The sequence below is a fragment of the Anser brachyrhynchus genome (assembly GCF_964034855.1).
Source record: "Anser brachyrhynchus genome assembly, chromosome: 29".
NCBI classification, from domain to species: Eukaryota; Metazoa; Chordata; class Aves; order Anseriformes; family Anatidae; genus Anser; species Anser brachyrhynchus.
In genome coordinates, this window is record NC_137722.1 from 2,311,842 (window position 1) to 2,337,287 (window position 25,446).

At 61.7% G+C, this 25,446-nt stretch overlaps 1 protein-coding gene across 4 annotated transcripts in view; it reads right to left on the reverse strand.

Moving 5' to 3' along the window:
* Positions 1–25,446, reverse strand: part of LRP1 (LDL receptor related protein 1) — an 89,607-nt gene that overhangs the window by 36,711 nt on the left and 27,450 nt on the right. For all 4 annotated transcript variants that reach the window (XR_013942586.1, XM_080570889.1, XM_080570888.1 and 1 more), the window contains 16 exons: positions 24,187–24,306; positions 23,240–23,368; positions 22,189–22,452; positions 8,555–8,717; positions 7,160–7,382; positions 6,666–6,855; positions 4,690–4,833; positions 4,215–4,451; positions 3,426–3,606; positions 2,755–2,977; positions 2,315–2,504; positions 1,773–1,898; positions 1,070–1,210; positions 817–942; positions 465–581; positions 282–362 (listed from right to left, as the gene is read on the reverse strand). Coding sequence is in view for 3 of the 4 variants with exons in the window: in XM_080570889.1 (XP_080427015.1) it covers positions 282–362; positions 465–581; positions 817–942; positions 1,070–1,210; positions 1,773–1,898; positions 2,315–2,504; positions 2,755–2,977; positions 3,426–3,606; positions 4,215–4,451; positions 4,690–4,833; positions 6,666–6,855; positions 7,160–7,382; positions 8,555–8,717; positions 22,189–22,452; positions 23,240–23,368; positions 24,187–24,306 (2,655 nt within the window). In the remaining variant the exon portion in view is untranslated. The remainder of the gene's footprint in view (positions 1–281; positions 363–464; positions 582–816; positions 943–1,069; positions 1,211–1,772; positions 1,899–2,314; positions 2,505–2,754; positions 2,978–3,425; positions 3,607–4,214; positions 4,452–4,689; positions 4,834–6,665; positions 6,856–7,159; positions 7,383–8,554; positions 8,718–22,188; positions 22,453–23,239; positions 23,369–24,186; positions 24,307–25,446) is intronic.

Sequence of the window (25,446 nt, forward strand, 5' to 3'; positions counted from 1 at the left end):
CCCCACAAAGAGTGCCAAGGCCTGCTGAAGTGGTCCCCGCCAGGCTGCTCCTGCAACGCCTGTTCCCTCAAGGGCAGCCAAGGAAACGCGGGTCTCGGCGCTGCAGGACGCACTTACAGCTGCAGCTAACACCTCCTCCCTCCGCAGCCGGGGCTCTGGTGGTTAGCAGCAGGCTGGGGAGCGGCCCCTGCAGACAGAGGCTAGCCGAACAGCGCCGCGGCCAGGCTGGCACCCCTGCGTCTGATCTCGCCCCTTTCCCAGCCCGGGTGCCCGGTCCTTACCATTGTCGCAGCGCCAGTTGATGTTTATGCAGCGCCCATTGTTGCAGGTGAACTGCGTCAAGGGGAAGCAGGTCGGGTAGGCTGTGTAGGAGGGAGAGGCATGATCAGCGCGATCAGACACCCTTGCTCGCACCCAGCCCCGTGGCCTCCCCAGAGGCACCTGTGCTTCCTCCCCCTGCTCACCACACGAAGCAGACTCATCCGAGCGGTCCCCGCAGTCATCGTCCAGGTCACAAGTCCAGGAGATGGGGATGCAGCGCCCACTGGCACAGGAGAACTGGTTGGGAGAGCAGGTCCGAGCTGGTGCAGGGCGAGATGGACAGAGCTGTAACAGCTGGCAGTGCCTTGGGGTACCGGGGGAAAGGTGGGGAACAAACCCCAGAGGGTCTCCCGCTAGGCACAGCCGCCAAACCCTCTGCAAGGTGGGCAGCAGAGACCCCCGCAGGTGGCCTTGAAATCTTAGCCCCACAGTGCAAGGGGAACAGCAAAGGCTTGGCTCTCCCCCTGCTCCTTGAGGACCTGCCAGGCTCCTCACCCGAGCAGGTGGAGTTGGACTCGTCCTCGTTGTTCCCACAGTCGTTGTCACCGTCGCAGAGCCAGCGGTTGGGGATGCAGCGGTTGTTCTTGCACTTGAAGCGGTCCGAGGGGCAGGTGTGCTGGTCTGCGAGGGAGACACGTGCTCAGGACCTGCCCTGCTCCATCCCAGCCCCGCTCCTCCTCCACGTCTTGCGGAGGAAAAAATCTGAGACAGACTGCGCTCTCCCACCGCGCAGGAGGCAGCTACGCACGGCACAGCTCGGGGGCTTCATCACTGTTGTCCAGGCAGTCGTTGTCCCCGTCGCATTTCCAGCGCTCCTGGATGCAGCGGTTGTTCTTGCAGGCAAATTCCCCGGGCTGGCACTGCGGAGGGGGGATGTAGGATGGGTTGGCTGGAAGGGAAAAGCAAAGGGGGAGAGGATTTTAATCAAGTGACTGGCTGAAGTGCAGGGGGACAGGGCAGTGGGGACAGTCCCGTGTCCCCATGCTGCCTACGTGACTGCCCCGCAGCCCCAGGAGCTTCCAGAAAAACTTGTGCCCACGAGCGCTGGCCCCGGAGCAGCCCGATGGGGGGGGACAACCCTGGGTGAGCCTGCAGGCACGGGCGTGCTGCTAGCGGAGCTTCTCCCCCCTCACTTGAGCTGGCAAAGCCCAGCCCAGGCTCCCCATCGTGAGCCTGGCTCTGCTCCAAGCTTGCGGCAGAGCAAACCCACCCAACAGACACCGCCGCCCGACCTCCGCGCGGCAATCCCCACCGGGGGCTTCCACGTGCTTCCCCGGGGAGGCTGCTGCCCTACTGCCACGCTGCAAGAGGAGGACCCGGAGCAGGTAACGCCACTTGCCCGCGGGCTCTTCCTGACCCACCTTCCTGATCCAGCCCCCACCGCACAGAGCTGCAGACCCCGCGCCCCCGCCCGCCCCTCCGGGAAGGCGCTGCCCCAGCGGGAGCCCTACCCTGGCAGGTGACAGAGTCCACTCCCAGGATCTGGTCCTCGGCACAGGCACACTGACGGCCCCGGGGGGTGGCCAGGCACAAGCTGCTGCAGCCCCCGTTGTTCACGCGGCACTTGTTGGAGCCCACTGCGGAGGCAAGGCTGGGGTGAGCAGCTGCCTGGGCCAGCAGAAAGGGACTTCATTCGGGTGGCTCTGCTGACCCAGGTCCCCAGGACCCCCCACAGCCGGAACCCGGCTGGACACCCCAATTCCTCTGGCCACACAAGGCACTAGGGACCCTCACGGGATGCAAAGCCTGGCTGAGCCAGACAGGAGGGAGTGAGGGAAGAAAGAGGAGAGGAAAGGAGGGAAGGGCATGAGAAGAGCAATCACAGTGTTTGTAGAAAGATGGGGTGCCAGGGACATGACCAAGAGGAAGCAAAAAGAGGTGGGAGGCGATTTGGATGGGGCAGTTCCTCAGGCCCTGCTCCAGTCCCATTCCTCTTCCAGACCCCTTGTTCACCGCAGGGCCCCACGGAGCCAGGCGGAGGCGGCTCCAGCACCTTGCTGCTGCTGCGCATCGTACATCCGGATCTCAAAGATGGGTGGGCGCTCGTTCCGGAGCAGGCTGACCACTTTGGAGGCCTGGTCCAGCCGGTAGATGCTGCCGCTGCGGTACTCGGTCCAGAAGAGGAAGCTGCTGTAGTGGCACAGCCCGAAGGCGTGGTTCAGCTCGGGTCCCTCGTACACGATCTGCGTGTGCAGGGAGGCAGAGGCTCGTTGTCAGCTGGTAGGGTGCTTGGGGCAGCCCCGCAGGGTGGGACAGAGGGGACGGGGCAGAGAAAGGGCAGAGGACGGGACAAGGCAGCAGGCGAGCACGGCTGAATGCAGCCAGCCTCCTGCTGAGCAGACCCGCAGCTAGCTCAGCCAGACGAGGCTGGACTGCCCACATCCCCTGCCCCAAGGAGATGAGCGACCAGGAGCCTGTGGGGCCTCCACTTGCCTTCCGCTCAGTGCCATTCAGGTAGACCATCTCGATGCGGTCGTAGAAAGCATCCACCCAGTAGAGGATCTTGGCTGGGATGTCCAGGCTGAGCCCGTTGGGCCACAGGACGGTCTTGGAGGTGATAAAGACGTTACGGTTGGAACCGTCCATCCAAGCTCTCTCTATCTTGCCCCTCTTGCTGTCCTTGGGATCCTCCTCCCAGTCTGTCCAGTACATCCACCTGCAACAGATGCTAAGCTGTCACCGACGCCAGAGACCTCCCCCGTGCTTACGGCCACGCAGACCCCAGCCCAACACGGCAGCTCAATGGCCTCCCACCCACAGCAACGCTGCTGCTACTGGCAGCACACCAGAGGAGACCCGGCTGTGAAAGAGATGGCAAGAGAAGGGATGGGAGATGGGGAAGAAGGAATGGGGCAGCTGGGGCAGCTGGGGAAGCAGGAAAGTTTCCGGTCCCCTGCGGCCAGAGCAGCCTCTGGGCTGGAGGAGCTGTTGCCATCACTGCTCCAGGAGCTCCTGCCCTGCGTGGCCCCGCTGTCACAGCTTGGGAGCAACCACAAGCGCCCATGGGCTCAGGGACACACCGCGAGGATGCAGAGCTGCAGATCCGGGGGGGTCCTCCCCACCATGGCCATGTGCCCCCCTGCAAGCCCTGCCTGCCCACGCACCCATTCAGGGGGTCCACCACGATCGCTCGGGGGTGCGTCATCTTCCCCTCTATCAGCGTCTTCCGCGTCTGGGCGGCCTTCTCCAGCCGAGCCACGCTGATGGTCTTCTTGGGGCCATCGTCGGTCCAGTACAGGTTGTTCCCCATCCAGTCCACAGCGATCCCTTCCACGTTGTGGATGCCTTTGGAGAAAAGCAGGAGCATGAGTTAGGCAACAGCAGGAAGACGAGGAGCGGAAGCGATGGATGGCCCCATAAAATGAACGGTGCACTCATCGCCGCCCGACTCCAGCTCAGCCCAACAGGGGACAACACAGCCCCCTGCCCAGGGCACGCAGCTCCTCCAGAGGTGCTGGAGCCGAGGGAACCGGGCTGAGGAAAGATGAATTCAGGAGCATCCTCGGTCTGTTTGCCGAAAAAGGAATTCATCGGGCAAAGTGGGAGAGATCAGCCACCTTGTAGCCCCAGGGACCTGGGCTGAGGATCCTCCACCCCTTCCTCGTCTTTGCCTTGGAAAAGGTGAGGGTGTGTCTGGGGGCAGGGGATGTCTGTGCCTGGCACGAGCCACAGCCCAGGAGTCCCTCACCCGCTGCTGCTGGGGCCCGTGCTCTCAACATCGGTCTGCAGACAAACCCAAACAGCTCCAAACCTTAGTTTTAAGGCTCAAATACGCAAGGAAGCAGACAAAAGCACTGCCGTCGTGTGAGAAGACGCACTAAGGGCAGCTGCTGCCAGCTCCGAGCCTGGCCACACACCGGTGAGGGCGCAGGCTGCGCCCCTCGGCCACGCACCGTCCTTCAGGATGGTTTCTCGCTCCGTGCCGTCGATCTTCTGGCGCCCGATGAGGTAGCTGGTGGTGTCGGCGAAGTAGATGAAACCGGTCTCAGCGTGGAAGTCCAGCGCTCGGGGGTTCATGAGGTTCTCGATGGGGATCATGTGCTCATCCGGCACCTTGGCCCCCATGTCCATCCCGCGGATGATGCCCGGACGCCCCTTCCCGTACACCAGGAACAGCTCGTGCTCAGGCTCTGCAGAGAGAAGGGGGCAGCACCGTCGCCACCAGCCCGACCTGGCAGGGCAGGGGCTGACGCAGACCTGCAACAGCGCAGGGGCGAGCAGCCAGGGGGGAAGGAATCAAAAAGCTCTGCTTGCTCCGGGCCCTGCGTGCCCCCTGCCCAGCCGGTCCCTCCCTCGAGCAGCGCGGGGCAGCCGCTCGCCCCCCTCTCCCCCTTCCTTCGCGGCTCCCCGGCACAGGGCAGGACTCACTTTTGCAGGACTTCCCGTCACTCCCCAGGCTGAACCCGGAGCGGCACCGGCAGGTGCGAGTCTTGTGGCTGTTCCCCAGCAGGCAGATATCCGAGCAGCCCCCCGGCTTGCCGAACTGGTCTGGCTCGCAGGCATGGCTCCTCACTACATCGAGAGAGAGCAGGGGATGGGTTCAGGGGTGCATTTACTGTCTCCGGAGACCATCGAAGCAGCACAAGGACAGCCTTGTCCTCGTCTGGTGGCTCCGGGCTTGGGGAGCCCCCTCACAGCCAGGAGCCGAGCATGGCACGGGGCAGAGATAGGAAGGGGCCTGCCCCAGAACTTGGGTCAGGGAGGAGCAGAAAGCAGCACCCCGTGTCCCGGCATACTGCTCTAGCTGCTGGGCCACGCTGCCCCCGTGCTGCCCCTGCAAGCATCGAGCCCTCCTGCTGCAGGGGCTGCTGGTGGGACACGTCCCCGTGGGGCCCCAGGGCCAGAGACAGCACGCGCCTGGCCCAGAACCTCCCGAAGCACGGCCGTTCCCCGTGCAGAAATCTCCCGATTAGTTTTATATTCTGGAAAATGCCAAGCAGGCTGCAGACACTAAGAGGATTTTAAACATGTAAATTGATTTAACTGCAGGAAGGTGCTGGGGGTGGAGCAGACAAACGGGGAAGGATGTGGGCAGGGGAGGGGGTGATGTCCGCAGCACCGAAGCCTTTTAACTCTCCTGCAATCTCCTGGTGTCCAGGAGCACAAAGCCCCATCAAAGGGTGAATGCACCAGCGGGGACAGAAGGCACGCAGCACTGGAGAAGGCAGCCATTAATATTTCAAGATGCTGCATCTGCTCCCACTTCCCTTTGCTCTCTAGCGAGACGTGATCGATCAATCACACCGCGCCGCCCGGCCGGCCCTTGGGGACGGCTGTCATTTCCAGCTCGGGGAGGAGACGGTGGTGGCGGGGGGCACCCCAGGGCGGGCGGCAGCCCAGAGGCACCCACCCCAGCGCTGCTGCCTGCGGAGCAGGAGCCCCAGGCTCTGCCCTCGCCCAGGAGGCTGCTGTGGGCAGCGGCTTCGCACGTCTCCGCAGACCACGGCCGTGCCTGGCAGCCGCTGCCTCCGCCCCTGCGCAGCTGCCGATGGTGAGCTCCCCGTCCCCATCCCGGTGCGCCGCAGCCCGTCCGGCGCTCTGCCCACGCAGGCAGCTCCAGCAGCCTCCCCAGCGGTGCCAGAGCCCAGCCCAGCCTGCAGGGCCGATGCAGCCCCTGAGCCCGGGTTCCCAGGAAGGTGCAAGCCTGGAGGAAGAGCCGCCCCGCCAACCTGTGCGGCAAGGAAATGCGGTCAAGGGAACGAGGCACAAGTGGGAGCGCAGCTCCCGGGCTCCCCTCAGATGTGGGAAGGGGACGGGCTCACAGCGGGTTGCGAGCCAGGACACCTGCTCTGCGGCGAGGTTTTGCTCCTGGAGAGGGCAGCAGGAAGAGCGGGGGCTGCTCCGAGCCAGCCCCTCTCCACCCTGCTGTCTCCCCTACGCAGCGAGGCGTGGGCTGCTCGCTCTCGTGGAGCAGCGGCGCCCATAAGGGCCAGGTGTCTCCAGGGTTCACAGCTGGGGATTTTGATCCAGCATGGGCACGGGAGCTGGACATCAAGCTAACTGGGCGCAGCAGAAGTGAGGTCTCTAGCTTGGGCAAGTGAATCTGTCCCACAGGAAATTCGGGAGGTGCAGCTTGTCCCCAGAAACCCAGAACACCCCCCCAGCCTCACACCAGCCCCCAGCACAGCAGCTACACACGGAGGCAGCGCTGTGCCATGGAAAACTGCTCCAACGCAGCCACCGCTGACAGCTGAACACCCCTTCTGCCCAGGGAGAGGGATGGTGACCCCACTTGTTGTACCAGACGGGCCACGGTTCAACCAGGGGCCCTCTGCATCCCATTCCTCCCCCTTTGGTGCCTTTCAGGCTCCAAGAAGCTGCTTTTCCCAGGTCAGGGCTCCCACCTGTGGGCTGCCGCCGCTGGTGGTAGATGTGCAGCGCTCCTCCCTTGTCCACCCTCGTCACCACCTGGTACTCGGTGCTGTTGAAGCGGTTGACCCGGATGACGCTGGTTTTCTGCTGGGCGTTGGCGTTGTCTGAGTTGGTGGCATAGAGGTAGTTCTCAAAGACGGTCAGCCCGTAGAGGTGCTCGATCTGGAAGGCACCACGCAGACAGCCATGAGGAATTTAGGAGACGCAAGGACCTGGCTCCGAGGTATGTGGAGCCCCTGAATTCCTGCCCTATGGCTCTCACTCCCTGCCGCCGGGGATGGGGATGGGGGCAGGGGATGGGGCTTGGCAGTCAGGTAGTGCAGGACCTGCTGCTCACGGCTTTTATTTGCTGAAACGAGCAAGCAAAGCTCACGAACCACTGCTCCCGGCAGGCTAAGCTCAGGTGTCCCTCCAGCACGCTCTGCGATAAAGCCCCCGGTCCCGACCTGCCTCTGGCCCCACTCACCAGGATGCCCTGGATGATGGTATGTCTGTTCTTGCCTTCGTAGTCCACCACCTCGATGTAGTCCAGGTAGGCGTCAGCCCAGTATACGAGCCGGTTCACCAAGTCCAAGGTGATGCCGTGGGGGAAGACGATCTTGCTGTCCACCAGCTTGGTGCGGTTCTGCCCGTCCATGTCGCAGCGCTCCACCTTGGGGATCTGCCCGTAGTCCGTGAAGAACACCTTGCTGCGTGAGGAAGGCAGAGAGGGGAGCTCAGAGCCTGGATGCCACCTCCAGTCCAGAGAAAGAGAGGATGCAGACATGCAGACAGTGCGCGTCCACACTTGCGGACGTGGGCTTGCGTTCGAACATAGGTTTGCACGCTCACGGGACCGTGCACACAGGCTCCCAGCCATCCACACGTGCAAGCACGCCTCCCCGAGCAGGCGTGCCATCCACAGCTGCACCTTTGTGTTGATGCAGGCACGTTCGGGCACAGGCAAGCACTGGGGCAACGCAGGCGAGCCTGCGCCTGGCTCAGCAGACACCGAGCACCCCTCACGTGGCTGCTGCCAGCAGCTGAAGGGCGAGAGCGCTGCCAGGCGTGGCGGCCCTGGGAGCTCCGAGGAGCTGCCGTAACCCAGGCAGAGATGCTGAGACAGGCAGCCGGCGCTTGAACTGAGACCTGCTGGTGTCACCAGGAAGAGGTCCAGGGCCCTCCACCAGCTGACGTGTTAAAACCCAACCCAGCTCATCTACCTGGGCGTCGTGCACCCGAGAGCTGCATTTCAGCAGCTGCCACGCACACCCTGAGGCTCTCCAGGGATCCGGCATCGCAGCCTCCCCATGCAGGAGATTTTGCAAAGGCAGCTGCGGGAGCGGTGCTCCCTGACTGCAGCACCCTGCGTAAAGAGACCCAAGGGAGCCGCTCAGTCCAGCAGAGGGGCTTCCAGACGCAGGCACGGTGACAGGAGATGCCACCAGCCCCAGAGGCGAGGACAACACGCTTGCTCACCAAGGGCAGTTAATTACAAGACTCAGGTTAGACGCTGACATCCCCCAGTGCTGCACCGGTCCAGCACTGTCCCCCGTGCAGTGTCAGCTGAGCAGACAGGCTCGGGCTGCTCTGACCCCCTTCTAAGGACTAAACCCTCTCCAAATCTAGCTGCTGCTAGTGGGCTGCTTAAAACTGCTGTCACATCCATCCTACAGCACATGGCCCAGATCTCAGCCAAGGGAGAGAAAATGCTGAACTCAGGCAGAGCTAAAGCTCGGAGGGACCCTCACGGGGGTGAGCTGCTTCTTCAGCGGCATCTCTGCTGCCCACCGGACGGCTTGGGAGCTGGTCCCCCCCAGCCTGCTCCACCTCTGCAGGGCTGCAGCAACACCGACCCTCCCAGCCGGCAAGCAGCTCTTACCCCATCGCTGGGTCTAGCGCAATCCCTTTGGGGTTGTACAGCTCCAGGTCCAGCAGCGTGACGCAAGTGACTCCGTTCTTGTTGCAGACAAAGATCCTGTCATCGATGTCATCCACAAAGTAGAAGTTGCCCGTGAGCCAGTCGATAGCCATCTGCTCCACATCTGGGCCACGGGAGAAGAGAGGCAAAGAGAGGTTAGGGAGGCAGGGAGGGAGAAGAAGCCCAGGGAGGAGCCCTGGCAGGTTCCCTGATCACCCCCCAGCCCACCAGGCACCTCAAGCAGGGACATAGCTGAGAAGTGAGCACTCGTGAGCCGTGAAGAAGCCGTGAGCTGCAGCACGCCAGGGCCCTGGCCCTCCTCACCCTGCACGGCAGCAGCAGAGCCGAGAGCGGCCCCCTCAGGCTCGCTGTTGCCCAGGCTGTGCCCACTGGCCCAGGTTGCACATGGTAGGGGAAGGGTCTGCTTCACCGTGAAGCCCTGGATCAGTGTGGCAACCTGTCCCCTCCTCTGCACCCGCTGTCCGTCCGGAGGACCTGCCACCACTGGGCAGCGCTGCCGCTGCCAGCGTCCGCGCCAGCGGCGATGCAGCACGCGGCCGCACAGGGGTCCCCACAGCAATGCCGGCCGGGCAGCAGGGAAAGGTCCTCCCGAGGATGAAGGCAGCAGAAGCTGGCTCCCGGAGAAGCGACTAGCGCAGCAGGAAGGAGAGCACAAACTGCAGCGTCGAGACCAGGGGCAGCAGCAGGCAGGGCCCTGCTCAGGCGAGGAGCAGGCAGCGGTAATCCGGCGTTGCAAAGACGCCCCGAGCCCTGAAGCAGGTGAGCGACGGCATCTGGCACGCCAAGTTTAAGTATTTAATTAAACCAGCAAAAGCCTGTTAAATCGGATAAACCTGATGCACCCAAATTCTTTGTCTGTAAGCAGGGTGCTGCTGCGTGCTGCCCGGCTCCCCTTCCCTGCTGGCCCTGGCCCACGGACAGGGCGAGGGCTGCAGCTCCCGGGTACTCTGGTGAAAGTGGGGGCTTTGTCCCCCGGTGCTTTTGGTTGGAGGGGACCCCGGGGCCGCTCGCCCCGACCAGCGACACCGTGCTGCTGTCCCCGGCCACCTGCAAGGCGGAGCAGGGCCAGGGCTGAGGTGTCCGCGGCCCCGCACCGCGACTGCCCCGCGGCGCTGGGACCCAGACAGCCCCAGAGGAGCAGAGCCAGACACTGCTGAATTATTAACTAGCGCAGAAGCTCCAGAGCGCACAGGGAGGGAAAACATGAATCAAGCCAGGACGTTTTGCAATGCCCCCAACTCCCCCTGCTTGCAGGATTCAGCCTGATTACATCAAGCCCTTCCCTGCTCTAGCACCACGAGGCGCTGCCCGGCTGCTGACGAGCGCCGAGCTCATGAGCACCCGGTGGTTTTGTGGGTGCCCTGTCAACACCAACCCCAAGTCCTGAGCTACCTGGGCCAGCTCCCACTGCTGCACACCCCGTTCAGCTCTTCAGGCCAAGCCCTGGCCCTGGGGACGGGGATGTCTTCCTGGCAGTCACGCACCCCAGGGCCAGGGCTGCGCACCGATGACCGACCGGAAAGGCGAGGCTCGCCGTGTCCCGCCGCTATCACCCGGCCTGATTTATCTCATAAAAATAAGTGGAAACAGTCAGGGCTCAGGAATTAGCACCGAAGCAGCTACGCCAAAGGCACACGGAGAGCCCAACGTGCAGCGAGTGACGAGCGGGGCCGGGGCGGAGGCGATGCCCCCCGGGGCCACAGGGAGCACAGGGCAGTGGGAGCCGCTGCCCCAAGGGCTGCAGCTGGGCTGGGGGCATGGTGCGGGGTGGGCAAGGGCCGCATTCTGCCCCCCGGGTGTCGGGGAGGCTGGGCCTGGCCCCCCTCGTCTTCCCCACGCCAACCGGCCCCCGCCTCCTCCACCCCCGGCCCTGATTCACCGGCCTCTGATGAGAGGAGGGGGCGGCAGCAGCGCGCACGCAGCGCTGCCAGGGCCAGGAACGCTCCACCGAAGGGACTCGCAAAAATTCCCCAAAAATCAGCTGCTGGCTGGAGCTCGCGCGGCGCTGAGTCAGAGTCACAGGACGGCCGGGGGGGGGGCGGTGAGGACCCCGTGGGACGGCGCAATCCTGGCGCCATCCCCGGCACCTGCGGGCACCCAGCCCGGCCCACCAGGCCCACCAGAAGCCCTCCTCGCTCAGGTTCTCCCGGGGGCTGGCTTCGTGGGTCGTTCGATGGCAAGTCCTTCCAGCAACGGGGATTTGGCCTCTCCTCGCCACCCTCCTCCCCCCCGGCCAGGAGCTGCCGTCTGGCCGAACCCAGCGCACTCAGGCCCCGTTTTTGTTCTCCTTCCAGGAGAACGGGGCCGCTGCCACCTCACCGAGCGCTCCCAGCCGAGCTCGAGCTCGTCTCCAGCTCCTCCAGCTGGGAGGAAGCTCACAAGCATGGCATCCAAAGGCTGAGCGCAGCTCGGAAGGGAAAACGGCCAGAACCAGCTGCAGATCGCAAACCGCTCGTTCCTCAGGGCCCGCAGCCCCTTTCACGTTCCCGGGACGCTCTGGCAATGCCCGTCCCCGTCACGGCTGCCACCTGGGACCCCGGGGACCAAGGGGACACGGGGAGCAGCGATGCCCGGCTCCAGCACAGCGCGGCCGGCCCGGCGGGGGGGGGCCCTGCTCGGAGCCGGGCATCGCTGGGGCGGGCAGCGGGGCCGGGCCGCGGGCTCGGAGCTGGAGGTGACGCAAGCACTTGCTCTTCTCCCAGGCTGTATTTTTGCAGCTGGAAAGCATTACGCTCCTCAAAGGCTTTTGTTTTTCAAATTGCTCCCTCTCCCTGCTCTCTATCCCTCCCTCCCTTCCTCCCCCCCCCCCCCCCCCCCCGTTGCAGGAATCAGTTGTTGTTATTATTATTATTATCATCATCAGTTCTTTCTTGTAGCCTCAGCTAAACCTGGTTTTCCTCTTGAACTTTCAGTGGAAGCGAATTTAGCTAACGTCAATTTTTACCCCCCAGCGTTAACGTGCAGAGAGCTCTCCCCAGTTCACTACAGCTCGGGGAGGGGGGGCTGAGAAGGTCGGGGCTTTCTCCTCACCCCCGCCATCCCCTGCCAGACGGGGGGGACCAGGAGGTGCCCCAGCCAAAGCCCTCTCAGTGACCCAGCTCAGGGACCACGGGAGGAACAAGGAGGGGGCAGCCCCCAGCGGCAGAGGGATGCTGCCTACGAGGGCATCTCCCGGCCCCCGGCCGAGACTCAAGTCTCCCTCCTTGCTCAATCGGCGCTGGGTGTTGCAAACAATTGCAACATGCAAAAATCATTTGCTAAGATTTATTTATTTGCTAGCGTTTGAAAAGGAGCTTGGGGGACAGAGAAGAAGGGACGTGAACTTTAAAGGCTTTTCCTGGAAGAAGCTAACTAACCTCATTAGGGCCGGATCGCTGCGGCCCATGCCAGCTGGCCCCACTCAGAAGCGCTGGCCACAAACGCGGCTGGTGCGGGGCCGGATGCCGGAGAGGGCTCTGCCCGTTGGGTCCCTTTTAGGGAGGAGGCACGCAGAGGGAGGACAGGGGGAAGGCAGCCCCAAGGAGTTAGTCAGTGGCACATTGCTCAACGATGGTGGGCTGGCAACTTCAGCAAGCTCCAAAACCAACCCTGCGCAGATGTTTCCTGGTTTCACGCTGACCCTGACGAAGCACTTGCCGAAGTCCCTGCCACAAAATAATCTGCGTGGCACTGGGCTCAGATTTGCCTTTTCTTCCTTCCCATGGTCAGTAGAAGAAGAAAGCTGAAGCAACCTCTGCAGCCCGCACGGCACGGGGGCACCGGCGGTGGCTCTTCACATGGGGCTGAAGGTCGCTTCCAGCCCGGCCTCCTCCGGCAGCGCGCGGAGACCCTGCTGCAGCACGAAGCCGCTCGGGGAGCGCGGCAGGAATACCTGACCCGCGCCCAAGGATGAGGCTGAAGGGCAACGCTGCTCCCAGCCAGGGAAGGGACGTGCTGAAGGGGAGTTTTTAGGACTTGGCCCCACCGACCCTTACAAGTCTTCCCAGCGACACCCTTCTCCTGCCCCCGATCCCAACCTCATCCTGTGCTCAGTGGGGCTGGGAGCATCCTGTCCTGCACAAAGAGCTCCCTGGCGCACGCGGTTCACTGTCGGAGCAGCCGTTCCAGGAGCTCCTGCCGGAGGCTCTCCCTTCCTTAACCCAAGCCCTGGAATATCTGATTTACCCCACAGCAAGTCAAGCACCGTAAGACTGTGGGTTTTTTGGGGAACTAGCTTTGCTGACCCAGCACATAACTTTCCTCTGCATGAATCAGTTGTTGTGCACTCTGCAAATACATCAATTATGGTCTGACACAAGGAGGAAGGAAACATGCAATCTTGTCTCAGACTAAAACATGGATTTCGACACAATTCTGGAACAGCTGCAATTAAGATGCGTGCAAGTCAGGCTCACCCTAACTCTTGCACTTTTAAGCGTGTAAGAGGCGAAGAGCTGCGGCGCTCTGGAAGAAATCCCACTCCTTGACTACTGCTAGAAGGGAGCACTCCCCGCGGGGCAGCCGGAGCAGGACAGGGCAGGAATTGCTCAGGAGAGGCCCCAGCTCTGCTGGGGAGCTCTCCCTTGCCAGACTCCCCCTTTGGGGCAGCTGAAAGCACCGCCACCCTCCAACACAAGGTCAATCATACAAGCCCCTTGCTCACCTTTCTGACGAGGTGCGTTTCTACTTTACCCCAGCACACATCGAGGAGCTCAGCCGAGCTCTGCTGCTGCTACTCGCATGTTGTTTTTAGGTCCAAATTCATCTCCTGAAAACAACCTACGTGTTTTGCTTTCAGTGCTTTGGTGGTACGGACTGTCCCTCCGAAGGAAAACCAGACGAGTTCAGCTACGGCTGCGGTGACCAGAGCAGCCCGCAGTGGGGACAGGAGTCGCACCGGGATGCCCGAGCAGCCCAGGAGATGGGACGGGGCTGCCTCCAGCACCCAGCACCCAGCACCCAGCCGTGCCACCGCACACAGGGAGCCCCCGGCACGCGGCTGCCGAGGAAAAAGCTTGGAGAAGTCGCCAAATGTTTCAGTTCAAAAACGCCTCCAGAAGAGGAACGAAGGCTCGTCAGGAATGCAGTCCCCAGGGCTGCTCAAATACATTGGTTTCCTACTTTCTTTTTTTATAGGGAATGATCCGTTTGATACATTTACATAATACCATAATCTGAAGGAATTTCTGTCTCTTCCCTCCACACACATCCTCTGCCCCGGAGAACAAGACGCTCTCTGTAATGGCAAACTGCTCCGTGGGTAAACACTGCTCCTGGGGACAATTTTCCTTAATTAAAGTGTGCTAACAGGACAGGCACAAAGACAAACTCCGGCCCCTCAGGGCACCCGCCTCCCCCGGCCGGCAGGGATGGGGATGGCTGGGTCCCACCGCGCATCCCCAGAGGGCTGGGGTCCCTCCGTGCCCCTGTGCCAATGCCGGGCAGCTGATTTTTGGCCTGGGGTCAGCTAACCCCCCCCTGGGCTGCAGGCTCCGGCTCAGCCCCTGCAGCAGAAGCTGCCATCGGCTGCCAGCCTGCGAGCGAGGAGGAGGCGCTGCGGACGGGCCAGACACCGGCGGGTACAGCCAGCACCATCACGTCAGCCTGGTCTCCTTAGAAAACCAAGCTAAAAAAAATAAATATATTTAAAAAAAAAAAAAAAAACCAACTCCGTTAAGCTGTTTAGCTCAGAGGAGAAACTGCTGGGTGGGAGCCTGTGGCCCACGTCCAGGACGTCTGACTCGGCGCGCATAGGGATGCTTGCGGCCTCCATGCGTGCGCCGCGTGCCCGTGCGAGCCTTGCGAGCTGCACTGCCCCCCCCGGGGGTGGCGGCCCCCTCCTGCCCCCTGCCCGGCCCCCTCCGTCGCCTTCCCCAGCTCCAGGGCTCTTCCCCAGACCCCAGCCTGCTCCCCCCTTTCCCAGCTGCGGCACTGGAGGTGGGAAGAGCAAGGAGAGAGCTGGGGCAAGCTCCGTCTCGGCTGCAGAGGACAGCCAAGGGACTTTAATTACTGTTCCTTAATGAGGCAATTCCACCAACAAAGGCATTCAGCAGAGGCCGGCCGAGGGACAGGCTGCTCGGCCTGCTTGTGGGTGCAAGGGGGGGGCAGCGAGAACCCGCGGGAGCTTTATCGGGGTGCTCTGGGGAGGGCAAGGGGACGAGGGCCGGGAACGCTGAGACAGGGACGGCTGCAGGCACGGGCGGTCCCAGCAGAGCGCGGCCGCGCTGGGGTGAGCTGCGAGCGGCGGCGGCGGCGCAGGGCGGACGGACGTCTGCAGGAATAAACGTGCTCCCTGCCACTTCGACTCAAACACGTCTCCGCGCACAAGAGGATCCCAATTAACGGGGGGAATTAGTTCTGCCCTTTGATCTGCAGCAACGTGGAAACGGGGCTCGGCCCGTGCTGAGCAGCAGCACCTTGCCGCTGCCGGAGGGGGACGGGAGGGCAGCGGCAGCCGCGCGGGGAGCGGGGAGGGACGGGACCAGGGTGGGGGGCTGCTGCCCCCGGCACGGTCAGACCCCGGCCCTCCTCCAGCCCCAGCAGCCGCGCACGATGCGCGCAGGAGGCGGCACGGGCTGGGGCCTTCCTCCCGCAGCTGCCCCGCACGAGGCTTTGACAGCCACGTAACAAGGCAGTGCCCCTCGAGACCAGGCTCTTGCGTAACCCGAAGCACTTTTGCTTCCTCTTCCTCCTCCCCTTTTTTTTCTTTCCTTTTTTTTTTCCCCTTTGCATAACGAAAACTCAATGCGGCCCGTTGAACCAGGACTCACAGCGGGCTCCCCGCCAGGAAAAGGACCTCGCTTGGCAGAGCACACGGACGCTGCCCGAGGACGGGGGGAGCGCAGGGAGCCCCTCTCCGCAGCTCTGCTAGGAAGGGAGCCAGCAGCAGAGCCCACCCCCCCCCCGAACTGTCCCCTGCGTCCCCCCCATGGTGCCACCGCGGCACGGGGCTGTTGCCCGCAGCCCTCGGGGCCCCAGCACAGCCAAAGATCTGCCCCTTCCCCAGAGCAGGGGCACGCTGAACCCCTCTGCTGGGGGCTCTGCCGGCAGCCCCGTACTGCCCCCAGCCCCACGCTGCCTCCAGGCGTCGCCGAGGCCCTGCTCAGCCCTCTCCAAGCCTCTGTCCCTGTCTCTCACGCAGGAAGCACAAAGAGGAATTGAACCCCAAAGAGCAGAGTCCTGCTCGGCCCCGGGGAGCCATCGACGCCTCTGCAGGTCAGCAGCCCAGCCCCTCGCAGCAACCCCACCGCGGGGAACGCGTCTCCCCCGGCAGGGCGCATTGGCCCCCCAGCTCCAGCACCCTGCCCGCCCCACGTCTGCGTCCACGCTGAACAGAGCCGCGCAGGCACCGGGCGAAGGGGCTGCCTGAAACCACCGCAGCCTTCACCTCCCCCCCAGCACAAAGAGCCGATGGGGGGGTGCGAGCACCCCGCCGGAGAACCCGCATCAGGTGAAGCAGGAGGAGGTGATCATGTCCCCGGCTCTCGTGAGTTGCTGCTATGCGAGCAGTCATCAACAGTTAAAAAGCAAGCAAGCAAGAAAGGGATCAGCAGATGAAATTACCAATCATCCCTCTTTCTTGCCAAAGAAGTTCACATCAGAGCCTCTTTCTTGGCTAGAACGAGGCAGCAAGGAAGAAAAATAGCTTTCCATGCAAAGCGGGGAAAGAAACGTACTTGGATTTCTCTGTAGACCAACATCTCCCTGAAATCAATTTGTCCCAAACCCTACAGCATTTCTGCTTATTGGCAACAGAGCAGGTCATTACGAGTAACAGGGCTGAAATGGAGTCAATGAAAACAACCTCCTAGACATGCTTGTTTAGATAGATGCTGCCCAGGAAGGTATTTTAATAATGGCCAGATTGTTATCATTTAAGGTTTATAATGCACTCGGGATCAAATGTCCCACTATTTCAAACCCCTTCCTGGGGGCTTGTTTTATAAAAGACAAAGAAAACAGCGAACCTTAAAACGAGAAATAATAAATCAAGAGAAGGCTCCGCAGCCTTTTCCCAGCAACCCTGGCCGCGTCCCGCCAGGCAGCCGACATTCCTGGACGCCAGCCCGCAGACCCCACCGGCGCGGCCGCGGGCACGGCTGGCGTGGACCCATCCCGGCTTCCGCGGGGACGCCGGCAAAGCCGCCGCCACCTCCCCGGCACTCCGAGGGCAGCAAGGCTCAGACACCTCCAGCTCCAGAGCCACAAAGGAGCTGTACCGGCACCAGGGACCTCGTGGCACAATAAATGCATTCAGGGCAAGGAACCCTGGCGCTGTGGAGCTACCGGTACCATGCAAAAAGTCAGGAGTCGTTTGAGAAGTGGGGAAAAAAAGAAAGGGAAAGAACAGGGAAGGGGGGAACCACCAGGAGATCCTCTGAGAAACTCTGCTTTCGGTCTCCTGACGCGTGTTTTCTAGTATTTTTCCATAGTAAAAGCAACGAACTCTTCCCTTTCTTGAAAGCCGAGTATCACTTGATCGCACCACTCCGGGAGCTGAGGCTTTAACGCGGCAATCGCAGCGCTCGCAGTAAAAGCCTGGGAAGCTGAGAGGCTGGGTCAAGCTGCTGCCCATTAACGGCGTCCTTTACCCACCCCGAAGGACTGCTCCTTGCAGGACCACGCGCCCCGATCCCCAGCTCGCTGCGGGGCCAGATTTTGCCTTTCTCATTTCACCTGTAAAGAACCGAGGCACGGATCCGATTTAAGGTCGCCCCAACCCGACCGCAAGCCCGAGCACACCGCTTCCCTCGTCCCTTTGGCGACCACGCAGCGAGCCAGCCGGACGGCCAGCCCGGGAGGCCTGAAGGACTCAGGGACTCGTGCAAGCAGCTGCGAACGCACCGGGCGCTTCCCAAAAAAGCAGCCCCAGGATGGGAGCAGGGGTGGCAGGGGCGGTCCCACAGCAAACCTCCACGGGGACAGGGAAGGGGACGGCCGGAGCGCAGCACGGCTCCCCGTGGCCAGCCTGCCGCTCACCCAGCGGGGGTTTAGCAACGCGAAAGCCCGAAAGCAGATTTTGTTTTGTTTTGTTTTGCTTTGAAATTCCTCGGAAGGCCAACTCCAAACAAATGAGAACATTGTCTCAGGAAGCACGTGGAGGCTGAAATCTGGTTGAGAAAACGCACGGGACCAGCGGGTCCCCGGAGGGTCGGGGATTAGCTGCCGACCAAGGTGGGTCCGCAGGAGACCCGTGGCGCCCGAGCCTCCGCCGAGCATCGGCAGGGCAGCCGGGGAGGGTAGGGCCTAACTGGGGTCAAGTCTTGCTCTGAAATGAACCCTACAAGCCTGCAGCCGCAGAGGGAACTGAGCCCCGTGTGGCCGGCAGGAGCTGGGGCCGAAGCCTGGGAGCGCCGCAGAGCCCGGCGCCAGCGGCCAGACAGCAGGCGCAGCACCGGGGGCGCGGACGGTGGCAGGGAGCAGACCCGCGCCCCAGCAAGGGGAACCCCCAAGCGTAACAGGGCCAGGACAGGGCTGGAAGTACCGGTGGAAGGAACTGCCCCCAGGGCTCCCTGGGGACTGAGGGCGCTCCGCTGGGGAGCAGCCCCCTCACGGGGTCCCAGCTCCCCACAGCTCAGCTCCCAGCAGCCGGCTCGGCTCTGGGAAGGCCAGCAGGCCGAGCAGACACTGGGCCGACTGTCTGAGCAGCAGGGGAAAACCTCTGCAAGCTGCAGAGAGCAGCTCTTCCCCTGCACACACCAACACACACTCCTTTTTGTCCTTGAATGTGAGCACATATTCGGTGCCTGCCAGGATTTTCCCTGATTAGAAACAGGACTGGAATTTTCACACAGAGCGGAGGAGAGAGAGAAAGAGAGAAAGCGGAAAGGGAGGAAAGAAGAAACAAGTTCCCCTTTTTGCGACTCAGCATTGGCAGGAAGGACGAGGCCCTTCTTGCGCAGCTCAGAGAAGAGCTCGTTCCCCGGTCTCAGCCCCGCGGTCCTACAGACCCAAGGGCGAGGGAGGACCAAGGGCAGGGGCTGCAGGCGCCCAGGGGTGCTGACCGCAGACCCCGGCAGTCCCGCGGGGTCTGGATGCGGAGGTGCTGCCTTTGAGCTCCCTGCAGAGAGGGGGGCGGGGAACAGAGCCAAATTCCTGCCGCGATAAGGGGGCATGCGTCCCCCGCCCCTTCCCCACCGTGGGTTTCGCTGCTTTGCAACACAAGCCAGGGATCGCCTCCCAGCTGCAGCGCAGCCTGCGGTGCCGGCACTGCCGCTGAGCCCACGGCATCCTGCAGCTCCTGCACACGAGAGGTGCCCAGGGCTTCTGCCTGCCGCAGACGGCACGGGCTGATGCGGTGAGAAATAACTCAGTTCCAAAATGAGTGGGGGTTTTTTGTTACTTTTTCTTTTTGCCTTCTCTTAGAGAAAGGGGTGGAAGACTTCGCCAGCCTCTGATTTTTAGCATGCTCCTGGAAGAGATGTGGGGGCAGGGAACAGGACGCCTCAAATCAACTGAGAAAATCACTGCCTGTGAGAAACGTCCCCGGGCAGCATGTGATTGGGAACCAAGGGACAGCCACCATGAAAAAGTGCATCAATACTCAAGGCTTGTGATAGAAGAAAGGGTTTAGCAGTGCAAGGAACTGGGGAAAAGCAAAGCTTCAGCATTCAGTGGGTCTTGGCAAGCCCTGCTAATAGTATTCATTTAACACATCTCCCACAACACAAGTGACAGTAATCTCTCCGCAGGAACGGAGAGGGGACAAAAAGGCATGGAAGCACAGCTCCTATCAGAAGTGGGCTGTGACATTTCACCGTCCCAGACTTACCGGTGACAGCTGGGGGCTGCTAATTTTCAGCCCTTTAGCATCAGTCTTTCCCCATCAGATGCCAACTCAAGCCACATTAGCAGCAGGCACCAGGGAAGTCTGGCTCCTGCTGTTAGTAGATAAATGCCATAAAGCAGCAAATAAAGAGAGAAACCACTAATTGGATTGACAGGTCTCTTCAGCGTCCCAACAGGGAGAAGCAGGAGAGTGACATTATCTCCTCATCAGAACCCTCCAAAATCCAACCCAGGCTTGGGACCCGGGGCAGGGAGGATGGCCAAGAGCCGTCTGAAAATCAGAGCCAACAAAATCGGCGCCAAACGGTTCAGCAACCCAAACCTGAGGCGGTTTCACTCCTGCACGCTGGAGGAGTGACCCTATGGCCATGTAACCCCACAGAGAGCCCCCGCAGCTCATGTGCAGGCACCCACCACACACCAGCAGCGGGGACAGCATGCAGGAGCTGCTGCCGCCCTTCTTCCTGCGAAGGAGACTTTTCCCTTCATCCCGGGGCAAAATCAGGAGTTTTCCCATCCAGGCGAGCTGAATTCCCCTCTTCCTACCCTAAGCTGTAGCAACAGATCAGGAGGACAAGCAAAGCAAGGCACCTTTTCTTGTTCGGACTTGAACACGGTCTTCTTACGAGCTCCCTTCCCCTCTTGTCCATGATTACAAGGCTGTCCTCGGGAGGTTGACAACCTCCTGGAGCCGCAGCTGCCAGGACAACTGCCCCAAAGCCTGCCCCCACTCAGGCACGGCAGAGGGGCAGCAGAGCGGGCGTTGAGGCTCTGGTCCTGCCCCGCTGCCTGCCCACCTCTTGGTCCGAGCTCTCTCTCCCTCCGCAGCTCCCTCCATTCGAGCACAATCCCAGCTCTCTTCTGCTGCCCACACCATCAACCTCCCGCAGTCCAAAGCCAAGCGAGGGCACCCCAGGGGCTTCAGGACGAGCCAGGGAGGCTGCTCGCTGTCAGGGGTGCTGGGCCTGCCTTCCGGACACAACCTCTGCCCAGCAGCATGGCTGGGGCACCCGGCTCACCCTTGCCAGATCACTAGATCAAGCCTGCGGGCAGCCGAGGGGCCACGGCAAGCCTTCACGCCGGTGATGTGCGCTCCTCCTTGGGGACCAGACCCGGACCATGCGGGGAGACTGCGGCAACCCAGACCCCCAGACGGAGGCAATAAACTGGAGGACAGGGCCACAGTCGCCATCCCCTGTGCCCGCGGTTCCTGGCCACCAGCCACAGCTGCAGGAAATGAAAACCCTAATGCCCCGGAAGAAACCCCACAGGACCCTCCCGTGAACCAAGGGGAGAGACCAAACTCAACTTGAGAAAGCCTTAAAAAAAGCAGGAGCGCACAGAAGCAGACCTCAAACCGTTGGGGGGGGGGGGGGGGGGACAGAAAGCAAAGCTCAGCCCCGTCCTGCCTAATTTCAGGCTGTCGCCTGTAAGAGCAAAGGGTGAGGCCGCTCCCTAAAAATACACACTGCCCTAAAAATACACCGCGCAAGCCTAAATGCGCCGTGCCACGCACACCCTCCATGCGGTGCAGCGGCTGGAGCACGCTGAGCCCCAGCTCAGCCAGGGCCCAAGGGTGGCCCCCAGCAGCCCCGTGCACCCCACAGCGCGGCCAGGATTTGGCCCCTTCTCCCCGTCCTGGCCGGGCCACCGTGACATTGCCGGGGGCAGAGGAACGCCCTCGCCCATGGACCCGCCAGAGACTTCTGTCGGTTCGCGGAGATCCGTCCGTACATGTTCCTCTAATTTGCTACGCCAGCTATTGCTCATCAGGTGAAAGCGCCCTCGGACCCACGAAGGATGGGGATCCTTGTTGCATCAGGCAGCCGCTGTCTGAAAGCACTCCTGGTTTTAAGAGGTAAAATACAATGGGAGGATTACGCCAGGGAAGCCAAGGGCTGCAGAACCAGATGGCGATGCCCTGAAAATACCAAAATCCCACCCTAGCTGCCTCAGTCTGTGGTTTCAGAGGACGAAATCAGTGACAGGAAAACAGCGAGGGGCCATCTCCACATCCTGGCTGCACAGCTACGACACTCAACCACCTCCACAGCTTCTCTTCCGATCCCACCTGCCCTGCACCACGCGCACACGAAGGCACACGAAGGAAGGGCCTGGGAAGACGGCGGCTTTCTGCCACGATCCCCACGGGGCTCCCAGGAGAGCAGACGGGGCACGCACCCACACAGTCCTCTCCCCTCCATTTTCTAGAGGGCCCGAGTCAAAGGGCACCGAAACCCCAGCAAGCAGCTTTCCTTCCCCTGCCTGACTGCTGAACTGGGACCAGCAAGCCCCAACAGGAGGCTGTGCTGTAACCACACTCATCACAGCCTGGGAGACACAAACAGCACCAAGCATCCACCGCCGGCTGCCGGTGACTCAGCCGGCTGCCTGACGGGTCGGGATTTGACACTTCTGGGTCGGGATTTTGGTCTCAGTCCCTACCGAGGGACAGGAGACCGAAGCCCACTTTGGCAAGAAGAACCCAGGGCCAAAACCAAAAGAGGAAGCAGGGAGAACTGCTGGCCCCATCCCCTCTATGCAGGTATCACCTCCACTCCTCACCACATCATTTTTTGTTATATACTTGCACAAAGAAGCCCTGAGACTTGCTAGGAATAATAAGAGGGAAGGAAAAGGAAGGACGAAGGTAAAAGGAGAATAAAGAGGAAAAGTCCGTGCCAAAGCCCAGGTGCCTGGCCCTGCAGGAGGCTACCTCCCACCGAAACGCCCCCGCTTCGCGCACCTTGGGACACTCGGGGTTCACAAGGAGTGGGAGCAAGCTTTGAAGGGGAACGGGCACTCACGGTGCAGGCTGAGGGAGATGTTGATGGAGCGCTCTTCCACAAAGCCCTTCAGGTTGGGGATCTTGGCACACTTGAGGATGGTCTGGGAGGCACTGTCGCCCACGTGCACCCAGCACACCGTGTCTTCGACGTAGTTGAAGTCCATGGCCGTGGTCTGCTTGGCACTGGTGGGGGTGATGTTGGGCACGGGGGCACCGCTCAGGTAGGTGGCCAGGATGTTCTGGGAGTTGGCGATGAGCAGCACGGGAGGGCGGTCGACGGGCTCTGGAGAGGAGAAGGGGGGTCACGGCCGGGCACCACGGCTTGTGGCTGCAGCGCCACATCAAGCCGCACCTCGAGTACTGTGTTCAGCTTTGGGCCCCTCGGTACAGGAAGGACATGGAGGTGCTCGAGCGAGTCCAGAGAAGGGCAACGAAGCTGGTGAGGGGTCTGGAGAACAAGTCTTACGAGGAGCGGCTGAGGGAGCTGGGCTTGTTCAGCCTGGAGAAGAGGAGGCTCAGGGGCGACCTTATCGCTCTCTACAGGTACCTTAAAGGAGGCTGTAGCGAGGTGGAGATTGGTCTATTCTCCCATGTGCCCGCTGATAGGACGAGGGGGAATGGGCGAAAGTTGCGCCAGGGGAGGTTTAGGCTGGATGTTAGGAAGTACTTCTTTACTGAAAGGATTGTTGGGCATTGGAATGGGCTGCCCAGGGAGGTGGTCGAGTCACCATCCCTGGAGGTCTTTAAAAGACGTTCAGATGTAGAGCTTAGTGATATGTTTTAGTGGAGGACTTGTTAGTGTTAGGTCAGAGGTTGGACTGGGTGATTTTGGAGGTCTCTTCCAACCTAGATGATTCTGTGATCAGCACACAGCCCGGCCCTTCTGCTCCCACAGAAGCAGGGCTGTGGCACACAGCCCAACACGTACAAGAGGGAAGGTGGCGGCACAGGTTGTACTCAGGGAAGAGCGGCTTAAAGCAAAGAACCGGGGCAGGGGCACACCTACAGCAGGAGGCCATGCTTTTCAGAGCTGTCCAGAGACAACACACTTCTCTCGTCCAGGATCTTACCATTCTTGGCTTTGCAGGATCTGTTATCAGGCTGCAAGAGGTATCCTTCAACACAGCTGCACGTGTAGGAACCCTCTGTGTTGGTGCAGGTCTGGCTGCAGGTCCCATAGACAGTGCACTCATCGAAGTCTGGAAAAGAAGACAAAAAAAACAAGGTTTGGACCAGCACCTTTCCTTAGCTGCCTTGCAAGGGAAGGACACGTTCTGTGAGGAAGTCCAGCAACATGCAGAAAGCAGAAGGACCGTCACAATACCCTCCAGCAGAGTGCCTGGCAAACATCACCTCCCAGCTTTCTGCAGAAGCACCAGCAGACAAGAAGCAAAAGGAAAAGCCCTGCTTCACAGCAGGGCCTTGCCAAGGCCTCGCCAACTCACTGGCCCTTCCCCCCACTCTCCAAGACCCCCACCTAAATTTCTAGTCTGAATTTCTCTAATCTTCAGCTTCCAAACCCCCAGCTCGCACGCTGCTCTTTCTTCTGCTAGATGAAAGCGCTGTCTCCACCGGAAAGCTCTTACCCCTAGAGGTGCATGCAGGAGCTGTTAAAAGTCCCCTTTTCACCCCTGCTCAGATAAATGAATGATGGAGCTGCAGAAACCTCTCATTTCAAGACTTGTTTCTAGGCACTGCATGGATCTGATCACTCCCTTTGACCCCCCTGCTATGTTCCAGCATCCTTCCCAAGGCGTGGACAGCAGCGTGCAGCAGTGCAGCGACGGCCCCTCTGACCACACAAAGCCACGTCCTCACTCCCTTCCGATGCTTCTCAGGATTCACCGAACAGCCCCACAGCTGAAGGGAGACAATCAGAGCCCTGTCCCATTGACCTCTACAGATCAGAGACTGCTGACCCCCCCCCGGCGAGCCCCACATCCCTTCGGCCACCTCGCCAAGCCCCCTGCTGCTGAGACAGCGGCCGCGGCCCCAGGAGCGCGGCGCCGGCACCCACCTTTGCAGCTCCTCCTGTCCTCGGCCAGCTGGAAGGAGTTGTTGCAGTAGCAGGCCGGACCGCTCAGCGTCGGCACACAGTGGTGCTGGCAGGCCAGGGCCGTGCAATTTGCTAATTGCTCTGAGGAGAGAGGGGATGGAGAGGAGAGAGGGTCAGAGGTGCAAGCGGCCACGCGTGCCAGAGCCCTGCGCCCGGCCCGGCCTCGCCGCAGGCGGTGACACCTTGGAGTGCCCAGAGGCCTGCAGAGGCTGGAGGAGAGACACGGCTGCCCGGCTCGCTGCTCCCCGCGGCGCAATTTCTGTTTGAAAACACCCGCGAAGCCTCCACATCTCCGTGCTCCCAACACACGAAGCAGGCCAGGGCTGCTGGGCGGCCTCGGCAGCTTCTGCCTTGCTCCACCACCACACGGCAGCCTCCAGTGTCTCAAGGTTATTTAGCGCCAGGCCTCGTTAGCCTGCCGGGGGTCTCTGGGGAGGGGATGTGCAGCGCTACCTGGCTCCTTCACCACCAGGCCTGAGGGGGGACAAGCAGGGTGCCCAGCCTCCCTGTGTCACAGTGGGGCAAGAGCACGGCCGCCCCAGCTTGCCCCTTAACGCCGGCAGCGGTGAGAGGCTACCGCAGCCCAACCAGCGCGCACAGGGCCAGGGCAAGCTTTCACAGCAGAAGGGATGCTCGCCGTGCCAGACGAGAGTGCATCAGCCCACAAAGGCCTCTTTGTCTGGGGGGGGCGACTTTCACTGGGTTTTATTTGCTCCGCTCACCCTGCCTAACCCAGTCATTTTGGTGCTCAGAGGGCGCTGAACTCGGGTCACAGCAAATCTGCTTGACGAGGGGAAAAAACAGAGTGCGCCTGCAGCCGCCCAACCACGCGCCTCCGCAAACCGGGACAATTCGGCCCTTTCCACGTCCCCGATAGCAGGAGGAGCAGAGCTCGGGTGCTGCGCTCGCACGCCGAGGGCCGTCCCATGGCTTCTCCACGTTCAGCAACTCCGCTCTGCCTTTGCGTGGCCCCCGTCGCCCCCCAGCCTGCCCAAACGCTGCTGTCCGGAGGCTGTCCCAAGGTGCAGGAATCCAGATCCCAAGCCCCGCTCCTCCCCAGCCCTTGCGGTGTTTGCAGAGACAAGGCCCCACTGCTGGCTGACCGTACCTGGCCTGTCCCCAGCCCCTTCGGCTGCGAAGCATCCGCACCCAGACCCCTGCCCAGCCTTGCCAGGACCAGCTCCCCTCTGAGCCCTCCGAACCCCAGGGCCCTGCCCCTGC